The following is a 23,768-nucleotide window of genomic DNA, read 5'->3' as shown; positions in this document are numbered from 1 at the left end:
TATCAGCCCCTCTCCTATGAAGACAGGCTGAGAGAGTTGGGGGGGTTCAGCCTGGAGAAGAGAAGGCTCCGGGGAGACCTTAGAGCCCCTTCCAGTCCCTGAAGGGGGCCTACAGGAAAGCTGTGGAGGGGCTGTTTGCAAGGGCATGTAGCGCTAGGACGAGGGGCAATGGCTTTAAACTAGAGCAGGGCAGGTTTAGATCAGACATTAGGAAGAAGTTCTTTCCAATGAGGGTGATGAGACACTGGCCCAGGTTGCCCAGAGAGGTGGTGGAGGCCCCATCCCTGGAGACATTCAAGGCCAGGCTTGATGGGGCTCTGAGAGACCTGATCTAGTGGAAGATGTCCCTGCTCACTGCAGGGGGGTTGGACTAGATGGCCTTTAGAGGTCCCTTCCAACCCAACACATTCTGTGATTATCTCCAGCCTGACTTCTCTGTAAGGCTAGCGAAGGCAAGCATCCTGACCGCTGCAAATCAACTTAGTTTCCTAGGAAAGAAGTGAGAAAAGAGACTATGAGCTGACAAGCAGAGCACCAGCTTGGCGCTAAAGAGAAACACGTTTTGCCTTTGGAGCTCCCATTTGCCTGCTGAACATTGCTGAGGGCAAAGCGACCCATGGGACTTGCTAAAGCTGTGTTGAAGCTACCGACCCACAACGTTACATCTACGTCCTGCTTGGACCCCTTTGCATTTCAAGTCACTCGACATGTGCTCTCACTGGCCACGTAACGCTAGCTGAATCATAAAATCTAACTCCTCCGGCAGGAGAGGGTTGATATTAGAAACATGATCAAAGAGAACCAATTACACGATGAGTTTTCACATCTCGTGCAAACAATAAAAGCCATAAACCCTTTACATCGAATGTGCATCGTATCGCTTTCCAGAATGCGCAGACATCTGGATTTGGAACCGTGTCAGACGTCTCAGTTATGAGATATCCGGATAGAGAGTTATGAGCCAGCTACAAAACCTTTGCTGTAAAGCGAGCTTTGGCACTTATTCAGAAGCTCTTCTGCAGTTTAAATTACAGAGAACCTGACTCCATCAAGATTTCATCAGCGCTGCTGTGAATGGAAGTCTCCGATTCTTGACAGCTTTCACAAACAAGATTTTTCTCTCTTCTGAGAGCAAGGGAACCTGAGTCCCTTGAAAATTCTGCCCTATTGAGCTTAGCAAGGTTTTTCCCAGTTTCGGCATATTTTCCTCAATCCGAGGCTCAGGTGGGCTGAGCCTGAATGGAGCCGCTGCCGAAAGGCATGAGAGAGAGCTGCGGAAGCCACAGACCTTACCTCCACTCTGAGCCTGCTGGCCAGAGAAGAAAGCCATCATACAGCCATCACAGAAAGCTGTTAGGAACCATTCACCCTCGGTAAAGCTATGTCGGTTGTTCCTGACCACTTTTATCCACTTCAGGTTCTTGGAAACGTCTTCCAGGAGGATTTGCTCCCTTTTCTTTGCAGGACTCGAGCTTAGGCTGCCCAACCTGCGGGCTCGAGCAGTCCCTTCTGTCCCGAGGAGGGATTTGGGGTCCCTTTGCACCCCTGACGTTATTTAATGTCCTCATTTAATGCGCTCTCGGGGTTGTTCCTCCACCGCTCCAAGAGTCAGTTGAAGACAAAAGGTGCTGGCAGCCCCTAATCGGGAAAGCGCCAGCAGAAGCTGTTAGACGCTGTCAGAAGCAAAAGCCTCCAGATGCCAGCCCTCACCGCAGCGGTCCCCCGAGTCCCCGAGGAAAGCGCGTGGCCAGCCTGGAATCGGGCGCTGCGGTCAGCGTGTATTTTCTGCATGACTGAGCCCAGGAGAGTCCGTTCATTACCCGCCCTCACCCGCAGCCGCTCACAGACTCCGAACTGCAGCCATCGGAGAATACTCACAGAGTTAGCAGCGGTACGTGTTGCTTTTTGGGTACTTTACTTCCCAGCAGTGCACCCAAAGGCCTGAACAGCAAGACATTGTACATTTTCAACCGCTGACAAGCTCACGTGAATGGGAGCTGGACGTTATCCCTATCCCAGTTATCTGGGGAGCCGGTGCAAAGTTAGCGAGCAAACCGGTGGCAGCACCAGGTTACTGTTCAGAAAGCTTCGGACTTTTTGAGTTCCCTTAATAAATCACATGCTTCTCTCTGTGAGAGAAAAGGCAGTCTCCAATATGATTTTTTAAATATTGCTGCAAAGCGTGAGCCTCCTGGGGTTTGAAAAACCACCTAATTTAGCAGGTACGCCTATCAGTTCAGCCCCACAGGGGAAGAGGTTCCTCCCCGCCTTCTTTGTCAGAGGGTGCCACGAATGTACTGTCGAAGGCGAAGGTGGGAATTTATATTTTTTAGACACATCGATACCATCCAGGTGGCCTCAGCGCCTGTGCAGTGTGGACCCAGGTCACCAGAAACAGCGTAATTCCCTTTTCTGCTCTACCCTCCGTTGCTTAAACACCAACCCAGGCGACCAAAGTGCTTAGCCACATGCACGCAGGCAACAACGCGCAAGAGTAATGATCCCTGTCGACTGAAATGACTCTGCTGACCTGCTTGACGATGACGTGTTTAACGACTTGGCTGGAGAAAACCTACCAGACGCGATTCAGCAAGGCAAAGCACCTCCCGGCTTGGCTCACGGGAGCGGGGGACGCCCACCGCCCCACAACCCCAGACCTACCGCCGCTCCTCACTGCTCACACACGGGCCGAATGGGTGCGATCCGGTTATTTCTCCCTGCAGGGGGAAAAGCTCGATGTCAAATCACCGACCGCTGGTACGCCCTCGCCCTGCGGCTCTCCTGCGCATCACCGGTACTAAAAATGGAAGTCTGCTGGAGGATGTAAGGTCACAGCAGGGTGACCACCACCCCCCTGGGTGGTGTCATCAGCTGGAGTCCCCTGTGGGGTTGATCCCGTAGGGTTTCCTCCAGGCGGTGAGTGAGAAAGGCCAGGATCCCCACTTTTATCCGCTCCCCTGCAGAGGGCGGTCCGTCCTCGCCTAAGACCGCTCCCAGAGCTGCACAGCTCCGAAGTCAAACAGACTTTTAACCAGGAAACACAATTCTTCCCGCTTGCCCAGTGTCTGGGAAAGGGCTGCCCTCCAAAGCAATAGCCCCGGCTTGGGGACGTCCATCTCCTGAAGGAGACCTTTGTCCAGCCGAGGTCCTGCACCCCATCCCCACGGCACCCCAGACACTCCAGATGCAAACAGGCCCCCAGTACCTGGTGGGAGCCCCTGAAGCCACCACTCAGCTTCTTCCATCTGCGCTCAGCTCTCCACCCCCTTGGCCTCCTCTGTCCCCTCATTTCTCCCTCCACCCCTTCTTTTCTCAGATCCTGGCTCTTTTCTGGCCCAACAGGTCCAGAGGTCCAACAGGAGCCTCAGCCAGTAACTCAGGCGCGTGAGCTCGGAGTCTGCTCATCCCCTGGATGAGCTGGTGCAGGAGGTGGGCTCCTTGCAGGCTGCCACTCAGCCCATTCACGATAACTTCACTGCCCCCAAACTAGATCATCTTTCATGCTCCCTTCCAACCCGAACCATTCTATGATTCTAGACAAACCTAACAATTGGAGAAGAAAACCCTAGGATACTTCACTCTTTTCATCCACTGGTCATCCAGAGGTTTTATCCTCCCATTTTACAGATGGGGTTACGGACCCCCACACCGAGCAGGGGTGATTTTACCCCTGGGCGCTCAGCAGACCAGGGAGGAGCAGTTTGCAGAGCGAGTCCCAGAGCAACGCTCTGCCTTCCTTCCAAACACCACATTGGGAAATAAGGGTTGGCTAATGGAAACCGAGTACTCCAACGGTGACGCTCTCTGAAGACGCAGCGGCACAGAGAGACCACACAGCTCCTGGGGGAACCACTCGAAGCGGCGGGCGAGAGGATGGAAGATCTTCGCGTTTACTGGCACCTACTGTGTTTGTGGGTTTGAGGAACACCATTTAGAGCAACAAAGTACCTGCTGCGGGAGAGGACCCTCGCCCGGTGGAGAGATGACAAACAGGTCTTGCCCCCAGTCTGGTTTTTAATGAGCCGGTTCAGTCATTGCGAAATGTCAGTCGGCGTCTCTGGAGACAGAGAAGTCACAGCCAAAAGAAGAAACTAAGGCTCCTGCTGTTCTGCCCCTCTGTAAACAGCTCTGTGATTAAATATTTCAGTTTGTAGCTCAGCAGCTCAGGGGCTGACATTTTTGCCACCGTAGCCTTCAGTTTCCCGGTTGTTTTTCCATCAGAGACTGAGGGAAGGCACAGCCTGGCTGAGGATTAAGGGCTGGATGCACAAATAAACCGCCACTGCCAGCTCTCTCCAGAGGCACGGCTCCCCGTGCCAGGACCGTCTCTATTCCCAGCCAAGCCTGTCCCTCTGCCGCGGAAGGGTGAAGAAGCTCACCCAGACCAGGCAAAGCCCGTCCGGCTCCGGCAGCACTCGGAAGGTGGTGGGGTGCAGCTCCAGAAGCAGACAGCAGGATGAGATGCACAGTGGCTGAGGTGGCATGGGCGACGTGAGCCCTTGATTTGCTGCTAATTTTGGCCAGAAAAGCTAATTTCTCTGCGTCTTTTTGTAGGGAGAGAATAATGAGCTACCTCGGTTGGTGGGACCACAGAGACCACGCTGAATTACCCGCAGAAGCACTCAAACGTAAGGCCTGGTTTTGCTGCAGTGACAGCCTTTTCAGCCTGTGATGAACAACCGTCATCTACCATCTCCTCTGGAGAGAGAGGCTTCTCTTCCTCCTTCCTTTCACAACGGCCAGTTGCGTGGGATTACACAAGGAAAATCCGGAGGCCCCTCCAAATCGTTTTTAACTGTCTCCAGGAGGATTGTCTCTTGTTTCTAGACCTCCCTGGAGAATGTTTATCTACACCGGACAGATAGCAGGAGCCCGCACGTCCCTCTTGCCTTGCCTGGCCTTCCTCACACCCATCTGTGCCAAACGATTGGCTCTTGAGCCTGAGGAGACCTTCTCAGTTGAAGGTCTCCTCCTCCCCAGCAGTCTCTGCTTGGGGGACTGGTGAGTCTTCCTTGGTAGGATCACAGAGATCGGGCGTTCTCAGGGTGGTATGGCCGTAGGATGCGAATGCTGCCCATCCACAACCATGGTTAGGCTCATCAAACTCCTAAAAATATGGGCTACTCGCTCTGGGATAGAATAACTCGAGTATCGACCACCTCCAGCAGGCGGAAAAAGCAGACGATTTGCATGTGGACAGCTCGGATCCCCTGTGGTATCCCGGGCTCCGTGTGTTTTTATTCCTACAATGGTGCCAAGAAGCTCTCATCACGGAGAAGGAATTCACATCTCCAGGGGCGAAGGAGGCTGAAGAGATGTGGCTGAGCTTTGCGATGAGAGGGAAAGACGGAACGATAAGGGTGGAAACAAACCTTCCCAATCCAGAGGCCTGGCGCAGAGGCCCCCCCGGGCATTCAGCGTGTGACACACGTGTATTTCTATACGTGCACATGGGCACAGACGATCTGCTGTGCCTGGCTGAGCCCAGTTCACACACATGGCGTGTTCCCTTTCATCTTCCACCTCCTGCGACGCTGTCGAGTGTTCTAGAGGAGGACTTACCGGGATGACCAGCGACCCCCCCCTGGCACCCAGCCACTCGTGAGCACAGGTGCCTTGCAGAACAGAGCAAAAATGCTTCAGGCTGAAAACATTTTCTTCCCTTAGTGCACGTCAGTGCTCAGCAGGGAGGTTTCATCACCTCTGCGTGCTCACGTGCTCTCTTCCCCATCCCATCTCCCATCGGCAGTGTGTTTTCACTCTCCTCCTCCTCACACGGGGAGATGCAGCACCGAACTTGTGCGGGGCAAGAGTTTTTTTACTCTGGCTCTGTCCTGGGCACTCCTGCTGGCACCGAAGCAGTTAACAGTGGCCAGCAGGATTTGGGGGCAGACAGCATCTATTTTTTAGGGGAATTTTTCTTTATTAAACTGTTTCGCCACCTATTTCACCCCATCCCTCTGACATCCAGCCACCCTATTCTCGCTCCGTGAGCGGTGGGGTGACAGCACGGAAACTCCTGTCCCACCACCCGGCCCCGTTTGCCACCGGATGGTTCCTCATCCTGGAGCTCAACCTCCCTTTATAAACCGGACCTGGCTGAGTTCAGGCTGTTCCATCGATCTCCACTTCCCTCCCGAAGTGCCAGCGGGACTGACAGAAACGCCCCAGGATTTTGAAATAGTTACTGCGATAACCACGGAGAAGCAGCCAGCCCGGCGCTCCCTGCTCCGTCCCGGAGCCACACAGCTCCTGCCGGAAGGCACGGCATTCCCAGGGCGTTTGCTAAGCCAGCATTGCGCTTCTTGCAATGAAATGCCAACCTGCAGCAGAGGAGAAAGGACAGGGAGGGAAAAAAAAGGGACCACGGTCAGCATCGCACCCACGTTTGTTAAGTCAAACACCAAACTGGTTTGTGTACGGTTAGACCAGCGGCTTTTAAATAGTTGTAAGAATTGCCCGGCGGTGCCTGGATGGTTTTTGGTGGCAGTTACGGAAGGAACTGCCGTAACAGGCAGCGAGGGATGGAAAAGCCATGCCCGTGAGACAGGGCATCCCCTCCTGCTCCCCGGGCAGAGCTGGCAGGAGGCGTCCGCAGCACTACGGAGGAGGTGGTGGCAGCCCCAGGTGCCCAAGCAGCCCAGGGGACGCGAGACAGGGCTGAAGGTTCTGCGGAGTTTGAAGATTTTGCATTTTTAGCAGCTGGCTTGTGACGGTGGGTTTGGCCAAGCTGTGAGGTTCAGGCTGCTCCGCTGCGGACTGTTTTTATTAGACTTGGCACTAGACTTAGGCAGTTCCAATCCATTTTATAAAGTGGCCTTTTAGTGGAGAGCTGTATAAAAATAGGATATCACGAGAAACTGCTTATTCTTAAAAAAAACCCAACAAAATCAACTCAAATAAATCACATTTCTTCCTTCTGCTATCCCCGATCAGAACCAATCCCCCACACACCGGTTATTCCTACCTGCTCCACTCTGCAGCCTGGACTATCCCAGTTTTGTTTAATTCCCCCAGATATTTCCACCCCCACCGGTGTGACCTAGGTAGGAATTCCCAGGAACAGAAGCCGGCACACCAAGCTATTCCCACGCAGAGAGCTGGCAGCCAAGCACTCAACCAGTCGTCAGACATGCCCCGAGTGGTTCTCACCCACGGACACCGAAGCACCGAGAATAAGTTCAAATCCCACCTTGACGCACTTTTACCGACAGCTACTTCCATTTTCTGGGAGGACTATTATATATCGCTTAAACTTAAAACAATATACTACCTGCGTGTACACGCACTTCATGCAACAGTGACACAGCACAGCAATTGATTACATTTTTAGGTCTAGTCTGTCCTGTCAAAGACGTACTTGGGTATACTCTCTCCGAAGCTTAATAAAAATTTATACAGACTTCCTAAACCACCTTATTTTCACCACAAGACTAATCAAAGCAACCCTTTTGTTGCAATCTATTCTGCTGCAACCCAAGAGCCGATGGGATAAGACCCCGTGAGAAAAGGTTGTCTAAAAAGACAGATTCTCCTTTTTTTTTTTTTTTTTTTTTGGATAAATAAAATCCTACTCTTTGAATTTAGCGACGTGATTGTCATAAAGCAGCTGCGGCAGCGGCCGGATGGCCGTTCAAAACACCGTGGTGAGGAGGGTCTCGGAAAGCGAAGATGCGCTTTGAGAGGACTATGCTCACCCGACTATTGTGCTACTTCAAAAAAATCAACCCCTGCCTTTGAAAATGCCAAAGGCAACCATTCACGAGCAAACACCATACGGTGTATTCGCCCTCTTCCGATTCCTCTTACCATCAATAGGAAAAAAAAAAAGAGATAAAAGAAAAGAACATTCCCGACCTGAAACGACTGCGTGCCGCGCTATACAGCGCTCTCACCGCAAGCTCTCCAAAATGCTAGATGGTGGCATGAAATTGCTCAAGTACGTGGTTTTTAGATTAAAAAGGGCAGAAAGGATCATTAAGCGGTCCAGTCTCGACTAGCTCCATTTGTAATCCTCAGCGACGCTGTGTTGTGGTTTTACTTTGGGGTCCACCTTGGGCTTGCGGCGGAAAGACTTCCCGGGACGTCCCCAAAACCGTATTTAAAAGTAAGCTGATTTTTTCGTGACTCTCATGGTAAAGCTCCGAAGATGGGGTTAACGCAGCTTTGCGATGGCGTTAACAGCTGCTGAATCCCAACACGATTAAAAATAAACTGCAGTAAAAATAGTCACGTATTTGTGACCGGGGAAAAAAAAAAACAACAAAAACAACAATCACCGGGGCCAGCAACTGAAGCATCGTTTTGACATTTATAAGGTGTTTTGAAGAGCAGCTGCGCAGGCAGTTGCGCTCTCGGCTCCTTGATGGATTCCCAGTCCCCGACTGGTGTCTGGTGGGTGGCTGCAGTGGAAGGACAGACCCCTGCATGGAGGCCACCACCAGCGGCTCCCACAGGTTCAGGGACGGGGGATGCTGCTCCCTCTGTTCGTCAAATAAAACCATGCAAAAGGCCGGCCACAACGGCTGGCACCCACGAGGGCACTTACGTACCTGATCACTGGCTTAAATGCCAGCCTCTAAACTCGAGGTCCTCCTCGGCTGGGAGACATCTGCAGTCCCTCTGCTCTTCTCTCAGCCGCCAAGTCCCCTGCGTTGTCATTGCGGTGCCTCTCCGTGTCACCAAACAGGACCACATCGCTCGCTCCTGAGCCTCGGAGATCGCAAGGAGCATCCCCTGTCCCTCCTCCCTCTGCTCAGCACGCCCGCACCAGCACAGCTCTAAATCCATGAGTCCGCCCATCCCAGCGCCCCGTGGCCTCGGTGCCCCAACACACCACCTGTATTATTAACAGCAGCCACCCTCCCTTTTTTCTCTTTTCCAAATCAGTAACAGCTGCCGGTTTGCCGAAACGCCCGACGGTTAACCTTGCACCGAAATGATCCTTCAAACACCTGCAAGAGGAAGCAGTTTGCAGACGTCACCGTGCGGGTGGCGAGGTCTAAATCCCCTCCCCGTGATGTGAAATACCACCCAACACCAAATAGTCACCCAATACCGCCCAGAACGCAAATATTCCGGCGATGCATGCGCAAATGCAGGCGGTTCGGGATCATTCTCATCATTCGTGATCTTTTCCAGCCTAAAAGGTTCTATGCTTTGCAGAAGAAACCTAGAGGCGAGTACTGGAATAGACATTTAAAGTCCTGTAATAAGCAAAATAACTACACGCTGCCAAGCAAGGAAGGCTCAGGCCTTAAATTTTATTGTAGACGAGAAATAAATCTGGCTTGTGATCGGCTGAGCACACTCAGGTAACAAATTCAAGCCACCCCTCTCGTTCCCCCCCCTTTTCCCAGCACGTGACGACGAAGTTTTGGAACATCTCACGAGCTGAGATGGAAAATCCGGAGCAGCAGCAATACGCTCCGTTGGCTTCTCGTGAAGTTAATGTTACCCTTTTACCTGTGGGCCCTCAAGCTCCCACTTCTCCTTAGAAGACAATATTCAAAAGCAAAACTGTTACTTTCATGGCCATAATAAATAGTCCCGTACGCCTCCGGTGAAGACGTTCAGCCCAAATGTAACAACCCATGGAAAATGGCTTCTGGTTTCAGAGGACGTGGCGACTGATGTCCGCCGGGGAAACCGCTGGCGAGGTTTGACTGCTGCTGATTTCTGGTGTCAGCACGTCTCCGTGTTTAACCCGACGGTAGCAAACAGTCGCTCAATCTGTCCGAAGAGAGTTTTAAAAGTCAGCTGCTCTTACCCTTCGGGTTTAAACTCCGTCAGCTCCCAAATATCTAATTTTCAGTTGATGCCTCCGGCTGCAGCATTCGTGTGTCTCCCATCAGAGGCCGGGCGCTACCTGCTCCCCTTCTCCCGGGTGGCACCAGGGAGCGATGGGACACAACTGCGGCTGCTGCTGCCTCCTCCTCCTCCCTGGGGACACACTCGCTCGGGCACCGGCAATCCCCTTCCCAGCCTTTGCTGGCTGCTGCCGGTACGCGGCGAAGTTGAGCGGGACCACGGGCGGCAAGTCGTGGGCTGCCGGGGCCGGATTCGGATCCGCTCCACTGCAGGGGCTGCTTCTTCGGCGTCTGAATTCCTCCCACCGCCAGTAAAAGTGCTGAGCTTTAGTTGAGGTATATCAATAATCTGCAACACACTGGAAACCAACCCTCTGTTCCTCCCTTGTCTCCCCTTTCTGAACTGCTGTGGGGGACGTCCAAACACGCGAAGCAAAGACCAGAGCCCAACGGCTTTACCTTCCGGGTGCCTTCTCCGATGGCTTTGCCTTCCAGGTGCCTTCTCCACCCCTGCCCCAGGACTTCCACCCCATCCCATCCACGCAGCCGGCAGCCTTCACGTCTATGCTGCTAATTAGCTGCGGTAACGGCCTTTCAATCAGCCTAAGGAGAGATCTTCACAGTAAGAACGAGTTTTTGGGTTCGTCAATGCCTAGCACAAGCTTTCCTACAGCTAAACCTGGACCTGATCCCACCGAGAAGAGAAACCAGGGTTAATACAGTAAATGCTGCTGTTAGTTACCATCCGAGTCTCGCATCAGTTTTCTTCACACCTCAGAACGTTTAGTAGATTGCTTGTTAAAAGGGTAGAAATTATTCGTATAGGAACAATAGTTAAATACGGACCTTGGAGTTATTAAGTACAGTAGTTTCTCTTTTACAAACGCAAGTAGCGCCGCCGTGCCGGAGAGCACAGCGACCCGATGGCAAGGAAAGCAGAGATTGGCTTTTATGACACTATTTACAGGTTTTTCCATTTTAAAAAAAAACGCCGAGTTTGATTAAATATAAGTAGAGAACATTTCTTCCATATACAAACTCTTGTTAGCTGATTAATTACTAAGGTGCTCAGAAGTGTGGATGAAAACAGGAGTTACAGTAGATCAGTTGCGTTTGTGTCTATTTACACCGGCATCTTCCAAAGAAGCTGGAAGCGAAGTGGCCAAGTTATGAACGTAATGCCACAGGAAGCGTTGTTTTCTTCACAGCATCTTTGTCAGAAGGGAAAATAGTAGTACTTTCATTCCTTTTTTTTATTAGCAAAGGCGGGTGCCCTTGCCGAGTCTGTGTAGCTGGTGGTGCCAGGCAGCATCGCACCGTGAGACACCCTGTTTCTACCCCTCGACTCCTGCCCAGCCCTTACCACCAGGATTTGCTGGTCTGATGGGCAGCTGCCCGAGACAGGACTCGCAGCACCAGGTTGTTACGCTGAAATGCATCGTATGGGGCCTCCTACGGACACGGAGATCTACTCCGTGCACCAGAAGGGAGAACTTATGTGCGAGAAACCAAACAAGGAGAATGCGCTTTGCAAAAATTTTGGCTTCCAGTCGGAAAAAAATAAAATCCCAAGTGGCCCGTATTTTGTAGGTCAAATTCCTTCCCCATTAACATTCTCGAAGAGTTCTTTTCTGTCTGAAGGGCAAACTCTACCTCCAGTTCCATTCTCTGCTGACTGACGGCTGACCACGGACACTGCCTGGCATCGCTTCTCTCCGTACCGCCTGTACTCACACGGGTGCCTCGGAGGAGCTCGAAGTTTGGCGTTTTGGCAACCCGTCAAACCAGGAGGGTATCTGACCATAATGAAAATGCTGATTTTGTCCTCGTCATTTTAAGATGCTATAGAAAAAGAAAGGAAAAGAAGTTGATGTGACTTCTGTTTGCGAACTTCCCATGTACTGTCATCTTTCCCTCGTACATTTAAGTTTCAAACAGGTCCCAGAGATTGCAAGGCAAGAGTGTTAAGGCAGTAGAAGAAACTCAGTATTTCATTCACACCTCTTGATTCCCTTAAAGGTATTTCTAAGGCATCAAAAGGGGCATGTGGTTTGTGCTCGCCTTTTCAGAAAAAGGCATTGGGTATAGTGTAAAAAAATGGATGCTCAATGACAGACGGAAGCCACTCGGCCCCGGGCAACGGCCACAGCATCAGAGAGGAACAGGGAGATACAGCGGGGTTTCCCGGGTGCGGGTTCCTCACCATCGCTCTTTCTGGTACACCTCTGTTTGTACAATCTCACCGGGGTGCTCAGATATGCAGGCCCCGTTGATGTCATTGAGTTTGTTGTCTGGAAGATCCTCGGGTTTTGTGCAAAGTTTCAGCGCCCTGGAGATGAAGACGTCCAAGTCAAACTCAGGGTCTGTCTCACCGGTCACCTCCGTGGGTTCTTTGTGGAGACGGTGAGGAGAAGATGGCAGGCTCCGTTCCTGAATCTCCGGAAGAGGACTGGCACACTCCAGACCCACCTGCGTGCTCTTCACCCACTGAGCAATCTCCAGAAAGAGGTTGGATGGTTCTTCTTCCAGCGATAGCTCAGCTGCGGGTGCTATGGTTGCTCTTTTCCAGTGGGATAAATCTAAAATCAGCTTGGGCTCGGAGTAATGGTGGGGCTTATTGTCTCTCCACAGCAATTTGTCCAAGTAGGAAGGTGACCCCACTTTGTAATCACACGATTTCCCGCAATCGGCATCAAAAACTCGGTCCATGGATGAGTGGGATAGCTCCAAGAACCTCTCCGAGCTGCTCTGTGAGTATTTCCGGGGATCAACTTGCGCTTCTTCAGCGATGGATTCGGACCCTGCCCGGGGGTCCCGCTGAACCTCATCCATGTCGTGGTATTTATCGTGTCTCCATTCCAAATCGGAGGAGAGGCTTACGTGATACCTGCGAAAGACACGCTGCTATTAGACACGCAGACGATGGCTTCGTTAGAAACAGCCGTGCTCAAACAGGTACGGATGCTGCTATTTTTGCCTTTTTCTTGCTAATATACCGCTTACCTACAGATCTCTGAGTTCTTAATAATATTAGAGACCCTTTTCTTGCGGGTTAAAAAAGGCAGGGGGATGAGTAATTTATCAAGAGTCTGAGACGGGACCAGTAATGGGAATAAAAGCCCGAGAACCAAACCAACTGGCCCCCTCATTTAGCCCTTCATCACTTTTCCTCCACTTGGCATTAAAACGTGATTAACAATATCAATAATCAAACCGTCCCTCAAGCCCACAGACAAGCATCGCAGTGCGAATGCTCCTTGTTTGTTGCCATAAAAGTAAAAAATAGGAGCTTAAATCCCCACTGAGGTCGGACATCACCAATTTACTCCGACATCATGGACCAAGAGCAACCCTGAAGGATGCTAAGTGATAACTTCTCAAGCCAGACGAACTCCCTGGATTGCAATTACCTGACAACGCCCATTCTTAGACACGGCTTTCAAAGTGACATCTAATTTACCGGTTCCTAACTGAGCTGCCTTTAAAAGATGTGTTATCCCAGAAACTGGGGCTCTATGTCCTGGCAATGAAACGCTCTTCAGGTGTCCCACAACGCACAAAGGCAAAATCATTTCCCATTCCTAAAACACTCGGCTCATGTGGCAACGTTTACAGCCCTATAGCTAACGTCCCCGACTGGGCGGCGGGACCAACAATCTAGGTCCCAGCTTCTCGTGGCACACCAAGAAATAGAACAGCCAAGAGATAAGAGGGCGACAAGGTGACCTCCAGCAGCTGATTTGCTGCTTTGGGGACAATAACCAGCAGGGATGGCGGAGCTGTGGGCACTGAAGATAGATATCCTGAGGAAAAGCTTCCGGCTTTCCTCTTTACCTAATTCATCTGGTCGTCCTCCCCCAGCTTCCACCCTGGTACCGGTTCACTCAGGCAAAGAGATTAATAATAGGGATTTCTTTCGATTATTTTTTTCAATGCTGGTGACATGTAGCAGATTAAGAAAGCGAGGCGATTTAATTGCTGTGCAGTGAGGAACAACGCCGCACACATCCCCAGCCGGCTCCCCCCGCTCAGCTGGAAGGGGCTCCCTAGGAAAGTGAACCCAGTTAATTCTTAGCCGCTTATTTTGTCCCACCTTCTCCAGGGCCGGGGCTGGCCTGGTAACCGGGGTAATCATCTAGGACATGAGAGACCTCAGCTCAAGGCTTCGATCTGCTCTAAACTTCCTGGACAACTTTCAGCAAACCATTTAAAACTCAACGCAATTAAGTTTTTGGTTTTGGTTTTTTTTTTTTGAAGACCCCAAATCTGTGGCCTCTGGGGCTTATGCGCCTTGAAAAGCGATAAATACAGCGCTCCAGATCAGGTCTGGTCCCCGAAAAGTACAACGATTGTATTATTTTATAACTGGTATTATAGGGACAGAGGGAAGGACTGTAGTGTCATTTAAAGAGATGTAACTCAAATGACGACAATACAGGCTGTTAATAAAACCAAGAGCGGAAAGATACTCAGTAACTGGAACGTGCAGACTGAACATCTGCGCCCTGTGGAAATCAACGACGAAGCTCTCGTCGGCTTCAGCAAGGTGCCGGCTTGGGCTAGAATTACAACATGGCATAAAGAAAGAAAAGCCGGTGTTTTTCACGGGTCTGGAGCACGTGTGACTGAACCCAATCGGAGTCTCACCAGTCAAGTTGTGCCTAAAGAATTGAAGCCAGGCTCTGGTCTCTGGCCCAGCCCTGGGTACCGTACCTGTCCCAGTTCGACATCTGGCTCTGGTTGGCTTCCATCAGTAAAATATCATCAATCTCATCCTCAATCCGGAACGGATGCTGAGACACCGGTTCATCCTCGGGGCAGGAATACGGACTCATGTAAGGATGCTGCAGACCCATCTCAGCCGTTAATCGATCCATCGGGTTAAACGTCAATATTTTCTCCAGAAAATCAATGGCTGTGAAGCAGAGAGAAACAAGCTAATTCCTCAAAAGCAAGTCCAGCTTCCTTTCCAGGACGAGCCGCACGAATCCCCCGCAAAACAAATCCCCTCGAAATAAGGAAGGAATCAAAGGTCACACATCCTTTGTCCTTCTGTCCTTCCTGCATCCATCTGACCCGCCGCAGGGGCTGTGTGCTTGCAGCGGAGCAATCCCGCAGCCCCCGGGTGTCACTTCATCTAGCAAGGCAGGAGAAATGATGGCAAGAGCATCAGACCTCCACAGGACACCACATACACGGTATGTACCTGCCGCTGCGAGCCCGGGCCGGAACGCTAAGCTCCTACCCCAAAAAGACCTTTGGACGGCGTCGGGATTTGATTCCACGCTCTCAGATCCATTCGACGAGCATGTCGCGTTTTGGACAAGCGATTTCACATCTTTATGTGCAGCTGAAGCCCCATTAGATGTAAAATGCAATTTTTAAAAGTCCTCAGCATGACTCAGACTAGGAAAATTTTGCCCATTAATATTTAAAGAATTCTGAGTGCCTAAAATTATTTTAGAAAGACTGCGGAGCAAGAACTCTTTTCTGCGACGATGGAGGAGGAAATCAAGTACAATTAAAGCGACTAGAATTAAACCTAAAGGTAGAAGGTTTCTTGCGATTCCTTTAACGATTCCTTTTACTGACGTTATTGCGAAAAGATCAAATCCTGCCATTAAAGACGTTGCTTATTCAGTTGATTCTCGGCAAAGGGAAGAACCCCTTAGAATTCAGATAACACAAACAGGAATATGCCTTTCTTCATTTACAACTTTTTCACCGGACCTTCAGAAATATCCCCATTAAAGATGTAATTGTGTGAACGGGACCCGTTTCTTTAGGGGCAAAAATCACTCAGCAGAAAGGAAGGGCCACGCCTCTTGCCTCAGTGCTTAAACATTAACCGATATCCAATTGTCTCCCACGGGATTATTTCATTGCCGGGACTAATTAAGTAGGAAGGAATCAATAGCTTCATAAGGTCACTGACTGCGGGCAAGAAGCACAGTGGAGTGACATATTACGAGTTATATATTATGGGTCAGAGAGGCAGGAAAATGTCGATGAATTATGCAAGGGGCGCAAGCGACCTTTCTTCCCGCAGTAACGATGGGGAATAAATCCGTTCCTGCTTGCCGGAGGCTGCCGCGGTCCTTGGGTAACCCGGGCACTGCCAAACCCATATAGCGGACGTCGTATAACCAAGAGTTACACCAGCGAACATAAGCCGGGCTTGGTCTTGACGTCTTCCCAAAAGCAGGTGGCCAGGTCTACCAGCCCGGTTTAAACCTTGGAAGGAGCTCAGAAAGGTTGACGTGGCCTGGTCCAGGCTGCTCAACTCTGGCTGCCACCCTGCGAGAAAGATCTCGCTGCCTATAAAGCCGCTCCAGGCAGATGTTCGGCTCCAAAAGCCGGTGATTTGCAGCCCCCTCACAACAAACTGCTGATTTTTAACCAAAGGAGGGAAGTGGCTGAAGTGGCACTCGAGCATTGCAGGCTGTGACAACCCAATGCAAGCGACGTCCAAGCCTCGGAGCGCTTGGACAACGGTGCTGCCTGTAGCAACCATCTCATGGAGTTCAGATGTTTGCGGGGTAAAAGCATTTATTTTCTTGTTACTGTACAATTGCGTTCACGCAAAAAGCAGGGCAAGAAAGGTAAGAGGGCTTGAAAATGGCAGGGAGGTTGGAACTAGATGATCTTTAAGGTCCCTTCCAACCCGAACCATTCTATGACTCTAAAATAACCTGTGGGCTGAAGCCTCGCTTACTGCTCCAAGAGAGGAATGGGAAGGAAGGGAAGCAAGGCTGGCATGAAGGGGATGTGCCTTGGAAGTGTCTTGGAATCATCTTGGAAGACTATTTCACCCTTATTTCTGTACGAGCTACCTGCGAGGAAGCTACTGCATCATGAGTCATGCCTTCCCTGGTGGGATGGTGAGCGGGACCTGGAGCGAAACTGGTGGGGACGTGTGAGCTCCAGGTGGGGCCATGCACTGCAAAACCCCGGATACCTGAATCCTGTTCACCAGCGTTCATACACTTGGCCTTAGAGGACAATTCCTGTGACTCCCTGGGGAAATGACTCCCTTTCCTAGAAACACGGCAGCCGGGGGAAGTCCCAGGAGAAGGACATTGCTGGAGCCAGCGGGCACTATGGTACCTTCACTGTCCACTTCGGGGAGCAGCTTGCGCAGCGGCTTCCTCACTTCCCAGGTGCTGTTGATGAACATGGGCATCACTTTGAGCAGCTCCTCCTTGTCTTCTTCGTGGATAACGGGGATCGTCTCCAGAATAAGCTGCATCTGTTCCAGCTCGTGACACCCTAAACGGGCAGAAAACAGGCAGTGAGGTGAGACCCAGAAGTTAAATTCGGGGTGGGGGAAGTGGTACTATTGACCACCCTCCTGCATGGCCACCCCTCCGAAATCCACGCTGATGCATCCCTGCGTTAACCACCTCTCTCTGCTCCCAGGAAAACGTGGTGGGACTCCCAGCCGGGTCACCTCTTTTTCAGGGTGAGAGAGTTAACCTAGACAATTTGCCCTCCTGGCGTTATCACCCTGAGGGCGTCTGCGCAGCTTTTCAACTAACCTAACCACCTATTAAAAAAGATTACGAAGCAGAAGCCGTACCCGACTGAAAGCGTGGGGCGGGGGAGCCCCGTTGGTGGGGCGCATCCCATCCTCTCGATGGGAAAAGGGTTTTTGTGACCCGATCCCACCCGGCTGCTGGGTACCAAGCCCAGGCTCTGATGCTGACGGTTCCCACAACTGCTAGGAGCAATCAGATCTTTTTTAATCCTTTTCCTTCAGGACATATTTATCCGCGCATCCCCAAGCCCCTGCTCAGGACTGGCTACCAGTCAGTGACAGCGCCAGCGGAGCGGAGCCGACTGCCTCGTTAATGAACGTTAATCCCATTCTTTAGCGCACTATCGGACGTGACCAAGAGCTCGGCGGCTGATTTCCAGCTTCCTACACGTAGAGAGAAGCAGCCTGGCAGAAATACCGAGCCGCGCTATTGATTTTCTGTCTGCTAGAAATGCTGCTTATAAATATTCTGTCATTAGAGGCAGGACTATCCATTAAGACAGCGAGCTGGCTGGGGTGGACAAACCAACGGGGATTTTTGGGCCACCAAGCCCTTTGTGCTGTCCCACTGATGGATTTTGGGCTGCTTCACGGGCAAGCAGCACCCGGCTGATGCGCAGCAAGAGGAGTGAAACTCATTTATGGCACAGCGCTTCGGATCTGCGGGGATGGCGGAGAGGCCAACTTGTAGGGGATGATGCTGGAGACCATTGCTGGTGTCAAGCCACCCCATCCCTTGGGAGGTCCCTGGCACCTTGCAGGGGCTGCCCTTCCCAGCCCAGAGCTCCCCATGCGTCTGCAGGAGGTTTCCAAACTCAAATCCATGGAGCCGACTCCAAACACAGCCCTTGGGCAAGGGAAGGTCCAAATGGCGAGGTTGGGAAAGGGTGTCCATCCGTCATGGCCTCATCACTCCAACAAGGTTTGGTTCAACGCAGTCATGGCCACTTTCACCCTGAATGGCAGAGCTCCGAGCCAGGACTTGGCATGAACTTTGAGAACCGCAAAGCAACACTGACATTAGCATGGCTGGTCACCGTCACACCACACCTCTGCTCAGAACAAAGCCTCAGAAGAAAATAGGGCAAGAGGACAAGCAAAAAAAAGACCGAGGGACACCCTCCTAATATCAATCCTGGGCAAATGAATTGACTTTCCTATAGAAAAAAGGAATTTTGGGTCATCTAGCGGTTCGCAGCATGGCTCCAGGAGAAACTAAAGATGACCACCAGGAAACAAACAGCTTGCTAGTCAAGCTAATTCCCAAATTGTGATCAAAAGTACAAGGTATTAAAAGTCACAAAGGTGTCGGGGCTGTTCTCCTCTCAGAGCAGCTCCAGTCTCTGCTCGCTGAAGGTACCTGGCAGCCAAAAGGCACCGTGTTTAGTCACGCAAAGCAGCTGCTAACGCAACACAGGAAGCATTAAATTATAGCTCTCAAGAACCCAATTCCCCACCCTTATCCTCTACTTCTGTAATTCCTCGGGACCTTCTGGAGGCATTAATCCTTGAAAAGAAAAACATGAACTACAGATGGAATAAAGGCAACGTGCTGTCGTTACCGCAGAGAGAACGAGGAGCTCTGCAGCCAAGCCCTGGGAGAGCACCCAAACCCCACTAGTGACTTCTCCAGGAGCCAGCACCAATCCCATGGGAAAAGCCACCGCGCCACCTCCCAGCGCTCAGTGACAGCCATGGCCCCACCGGCGAACTCCACGGAGATCTGCGAGGACAGGAGGCTTTTCTTTTTCTCCTATTTTTTTCTTGCTTCCACTGGCGATGCTTTCGGATACGCTTCGGCAGCAGAGGGTGGAGAAGGCACTGGAGGGAGCTGCAGCCGCTCAGCTATGGATGCTCCTCCCTGTTTTCCATGCTGCTCGTGGCGGGGGGGCTCTCTAAAGGTCTGCGAACCAGGTTTTAGCTGTTGGAGACGTTCTACGCTCCTGCGAGCTTTGGGTTAGCCAAATTTCTTGTGCTCTCCTGGGCTTCGCCAAACCCGAAGCCACTCGTGCCACGGCATCGCCCAGCCAAGGGGCTGCGGGGAGGGCAATGGGGCTGGGGGTCTCGCTCTGCCGGGCGCTCCTTACCTTGAGTAACGAGCAAAGTGAGTGACATCTATTCCTAATAACCCATCACCTTAATTTAACGGCGTTGCTTAAGCACCCCAGACGGTCTACTGAGTTAATTATATTGATTTATGCTAAACACCCAATTTAAATCGAGCTGCTGACGCATACTCCAAAAAACAATTTATCCAGCGTAAGGCAATTACCGGAGGTTTGCAACTTTCTGGGAACTACGTCGCTGTTATTTCCCACGGGGTGTTTGCCGGCGACCCAGAACTCTCCGAAAGCCTCGTCCTGCAGCCGCAGAGCGTGGCTCCGTGTGGCCGGGGACAAAGTCCTTCTCCCAGGAAAGGAGGAGAAAAGCAAAAGCTGCTGTCGTGCACGTATTTGCCAGTTTTAGCTGTTCTGAGGTTTGAGGTTTTTATTTTCCTTTTTTTTTGGACACCGGCAGACGAAAGAGAGTAGGTGGCACGGGACACCGTGGGGCACCCTGCCCCACTGCCGGGCTCCCACCCCGGCTCTTCTTTACTTACTGGTATAGGAGGAGGCCAGGAAAACAGGGCACGGGGCCAGGACCTTCCTGTAATAACTCCACAGACTATTTTTAAAGCAACCCAAAAGGAATATGTATTTCGAGCTTCGGTTTTGATCCCCACCCATTAACTAAGTATCTTGCCGTCGTCTGGGGGCTTATTAAGGGATTGCCCAGGGCTGGAAAGCAGAGAAGCAGGGATGCTCGCAGCACTTTGGCTGAGTCCGGTCTGGGACCTGCCAAATCTCGTCTCCTGAATCTCTAACCTGCTGTAGACCCTCAGGAAACCTGCAAAGTAGGTTCCCATATGGATGCTCCGGGGCATCTCACCCGGGCAGCTAGGACAGGACTGATCTCACCTGGAGCCACGTGCTACACCAGCACGGGCGCTTCAGCTCCTTCTCCGGCTGCTCTTTATGAGCGGTAGTGGAAAAATAAATATTTCTAAGGCACAATCTCAGATGAAGGCAGAGAGCTAACACAGGCCAGATGAATCACATCCTGGAGCTGCCTTTGCCTCTGTCTTGACCTTGACCAGCTTGGACACCTAGGTGGGAGATGGCTGGTGTCAGCCAATGTAGCTGCTACCCCTGGGGTCCTCAAACAGCAGGAAAACCAAGCTGGGGCTGAAAAAGGAGTCAAGCACGGTTTGGAAAACCAGGATAAAGATGAGTGCTGGGGTGCTCTGACGGGGATGGCCAGAGAAGGACCTCGACAAGCCCATCTTGTTTCGCCCATACTTACCCCTCGCTTCTACTGACGAGGAGTAAGTATAGGAAAAGAGAGATTGACTTAAGAGTCCAAAAAGTTTTCCCTGGGATTCCAGCTACAGCCAGTTTAACACGACGCGGGTTGTTGCTCTGGTGTGGTGCGACTCCTGCAGGACCAGGACCCTGCCATCTGCACTGGGGTTTGCTTCTGCTGCTCTGGTTCTGGAAAGGCATCGTCCAGTTTACTTCCACCGAAAAAGCTCGGAAATCCTTCCACGGTGCAAACCACAGCTCGGCAAGGGCTGGCAGAGCTGCTTCGGGAGCTCACTCACCTGCAGCATCTCCCAGCGAGACCAGAAAATGCTCGTGTCCACAGGGACAAGCGGCATGTGGAGACATCCCCAATCCTGGAATATAGCCCAGGGAGACAGCAGGAGCAGCTAGATCCCTGGACTCAAAAATTTCGAGGAGGGGAGACCAAGGCCAAGAGGAAGGAAGGAGAAGGAGGCAATTTTAATGTTCTTTTCTGCTTCAATTTTCCAGCTTTCACAAAAGAACCATGGAAGCTGCAAGCGGGAGCCGGGAGGGAGCGACAAAGCAGCTGCAACCAAAGCCCAGCTGCGGAGCTCTGCGGTGCGCTGAAATATTTCTGAAGAAAGTGTCTTTCTCCATTATTAATGGGTCTAATTATTTATTTACTCAACTCTGCAAACAGCTGCTCACGAAATGCGTTAAACCTTGTCGTTCCAAACACTAATGGGCGACGGTAGAGACAACCAAGGGGGAGCATCGCTGCAGGCGCTGGGCAGGGAGGCAGCTGCTTCCATAGGCAGAGCGGCTGCTCCATTCCTGAATGAACGGCTCCGCCGCCCGGCTTGGGAAGCACAGCTTTGCCCCCGACAGGAGCATTTCTGGAATTGTATTAAATCAAGATTTGCTTCACAACAACATCAGAGCTTCAAATGCTGCGCTGGGAATTACACGCTCCTTGATGGAGCTTTTTTTGTTTCCCTTTCCTTGCACCCCACCTTTACCATTCCGATACCCGCTTACAGGAAAATCCTGAAAATGGCTGAAAATGGGTAGTGGCATTCAAATGTCTTCCCTCAAAGAAAAGAAACACCTTGAAGACACCAACCACAATTAAAACCCACGGCACAGAGCACAAACCTCTTGGGACAGGGCTACATTATCTCACGTCCTTACACTCTACCCTACGATATTTTTTTTTTTAGCATCCTGCCTCCCAACAAAAAGCTCTTATTTTCTGTTGGAAACCCAGAAACAGAAAAAGGTTTTCTTGTTTCATCAGAATTGTTCTTTGTTTGGGGTTTTGCTTTTCGGCAGCAGACTGTCCCTGCCAGGCGAGGCTCAGCACAGAGGCACCGAGGACCCCGGCCAGCCTCGGGCAACCCACCGGCCGGTGGCTTCCCACCGGGTGCCATCAAACCCAGACCACCACGTGTCCATCCCAGACAAGATCAATAAGGCAGAGTGAAGATCAAGATGCGCCAAACGAGGAAGACTAGATGACCTTTAAAGGTCCCTTCCAACCAAACACATTCTACGATTCTAAGGAACCCTCTAATAGAAGACGTTGTGCAAGTGAAGTTTGGAGATGGCTCTCATGTCTAATAACCAACCGTAGGATCCTTGTAGCGACGCTGGCTACAAAGAGAGGGGAATTCCCTCTGCCGTGCTAAAAAGCCTTTGAATCGGGTGGCAAGGAAGGAGGGAGGCAGGAAAAAAATTAATCAACGGGAGCCAGAAACCTACCAGCAAAGAGCATCCTTCCCGTCAGCATCTCGGCCAGGATGCAGCCGGCCGCCCACATGTCGATGGCTTTGGTGTAGTTGTTCGGCGAGAGGAGGAGGCGAGGGGAGCGATACCATTTTGTCACTAAGCCTTCGGAAAGGTAACCCTGAAAAAACAGAGACAGAGACATCGGGAACTTTGCCAGAGGGCTCCTCCCTGGTCAGCCCCACCATCGGATCCTGCAGAGAAACCTGCCCACCACGCTTGTGCTGCATCTCTGGCGGGCCGCGGTCGTGTACCTTGCAGGAAGCAAAGAGGTGAGACACAGACCACTGCAAACAGAGATGCTGCCGCGCTCCCGGAGGCAAAGCACTTGCCGCTCCCCAAAAACTTATTTGCCGATTGTCACTGTGGTATTGAAGCAGCTTCTGCAAAGGACAGATGGCTGTAATAGCACAGATTTGCAGACCATACCTGCAAAAGTTATTTCAGGTCACTGTTAGAGGACTTGGATGTATTATATAAATCCCAGTTCTACCATCTGAGATGTTCTGGAAGTTAAGCGCGTTATTTAAGCACCGTGCCAGCTCCCAGCTATAACCCAGCCGTGTGTGAAGGAAGCCTTTCCCAGCTCAGTAGCCCAAGCACAGCGCTTAGCTTTCCAAACGTTACCAGTTTGCAACCTATTGCTGATTCCATCTCTAGTTAATCCTGGATCTATAGTCCCTCCACAGCTACCTAAACTGCAAGCTACGTACCACTGAATTCCCATGGATCCAACTCCCAGGACTGATGCTGAAAATGAGTTTTTAGAGGGCACAAGGGGACGCGAGACCGGAGCAGAGGCGGCCCGGGGAGCACACAGGGCTCCCGAGTGGGCTGAGGATGCCAAAGGATGCTCTCAGCAGGATCCAGCCTGCCTTGCACAGAAGCCAGGCGAATTCACCGCCGAATTCAACAGGTTGCCCGGGAAAGCTGTGGCTGCCCCATCCCTGGAGGGGTTCAAGGCCAGGTTTGGACGGGGCTTGGAGCAACCTGGGCTGGTGGGAGGTGTCCCTGCCCAGGGCAGGGGGGGTGGCACTGGGTGGGCTTTAAGGCCCCTTCCAACTCAAACTGTTCTATGGTTATCTGGGACCCAGCATCCTTGGGACGCTGCTGCACTGAACCCCACTTCAGTCCAGGGCATGTGCTGGGAACTGCGGACGAGCCCATGCAGCATCACAGGGGTGAGACGCAGGATCTCATAATAAAGAGGAAAACAAGGGAACGGGCAGAAAAACGGGTTTATGGAGGAACAACACTACCACATGGAAGGAATGCCTCCTGGACCAGATGTCTTAAAGCATCGCCGAGTAGGTA

The 23,768-nt window shown here is 51.6% G+C and overlaps 1 protein-coding gene across 1 annotated transcript in view; it reads right to left on the bottom strand.

The window, feature by feature from the left end:
- Positions 1–11,092: 11,092 nt before the first annotated feature.
- The window catches only part of LOC128902565 (mitogen-activated protein kinase 4-like), a 30,314-nt gene continuing 17,638 nt past the window's right edge, over positions 11,093–23,768 (bottom strand). Inside the window, exons 4-8 of the mRNA XM_054185797.1 lie at positions 22,431–22,575; positions 16,917–17,078; positions 14,523–14,724; positions 12,013–12,696; positions 11,093–11,651 (exon numbers count right to left, since the gene is read on the bottom strand). Of these exons, the coding sequence (XP_054041772.1) occupies positions 11,639–11,651; positions 12,013–12,696; positions 14,523–14,724; positions 16,917–17,078; positions 22,431–22,575 (1,206 nt within the window). The 3' untranslated portion in view covers positions 11,093–11,638. The remainder of the gene's footprint in view (positions 11,652–12,012; positions 12,697–14,522; positions 14,725–16,916; positions 17,079–22,430; positions 22,576–23,768) is intronic.

This window comes from Rissa tridactyla, chromosome Z (genome assembly GCF_028500815.1).
Source record: "Rissa tridactyla isolate bRisTri1 chromosome Z, bRisTri1.patW.cur.20221130, whole genome shotgun sequence".
NCBI classification, from domain to species: Eukaryota; Metazoa; Chordata; class Aves; order Charadriiformes; family Laridae; genus Rissa; species Rissa tridactyla.
This window is presented reverse-complemented; position numbering and strand designations above follow the sequence as displayed.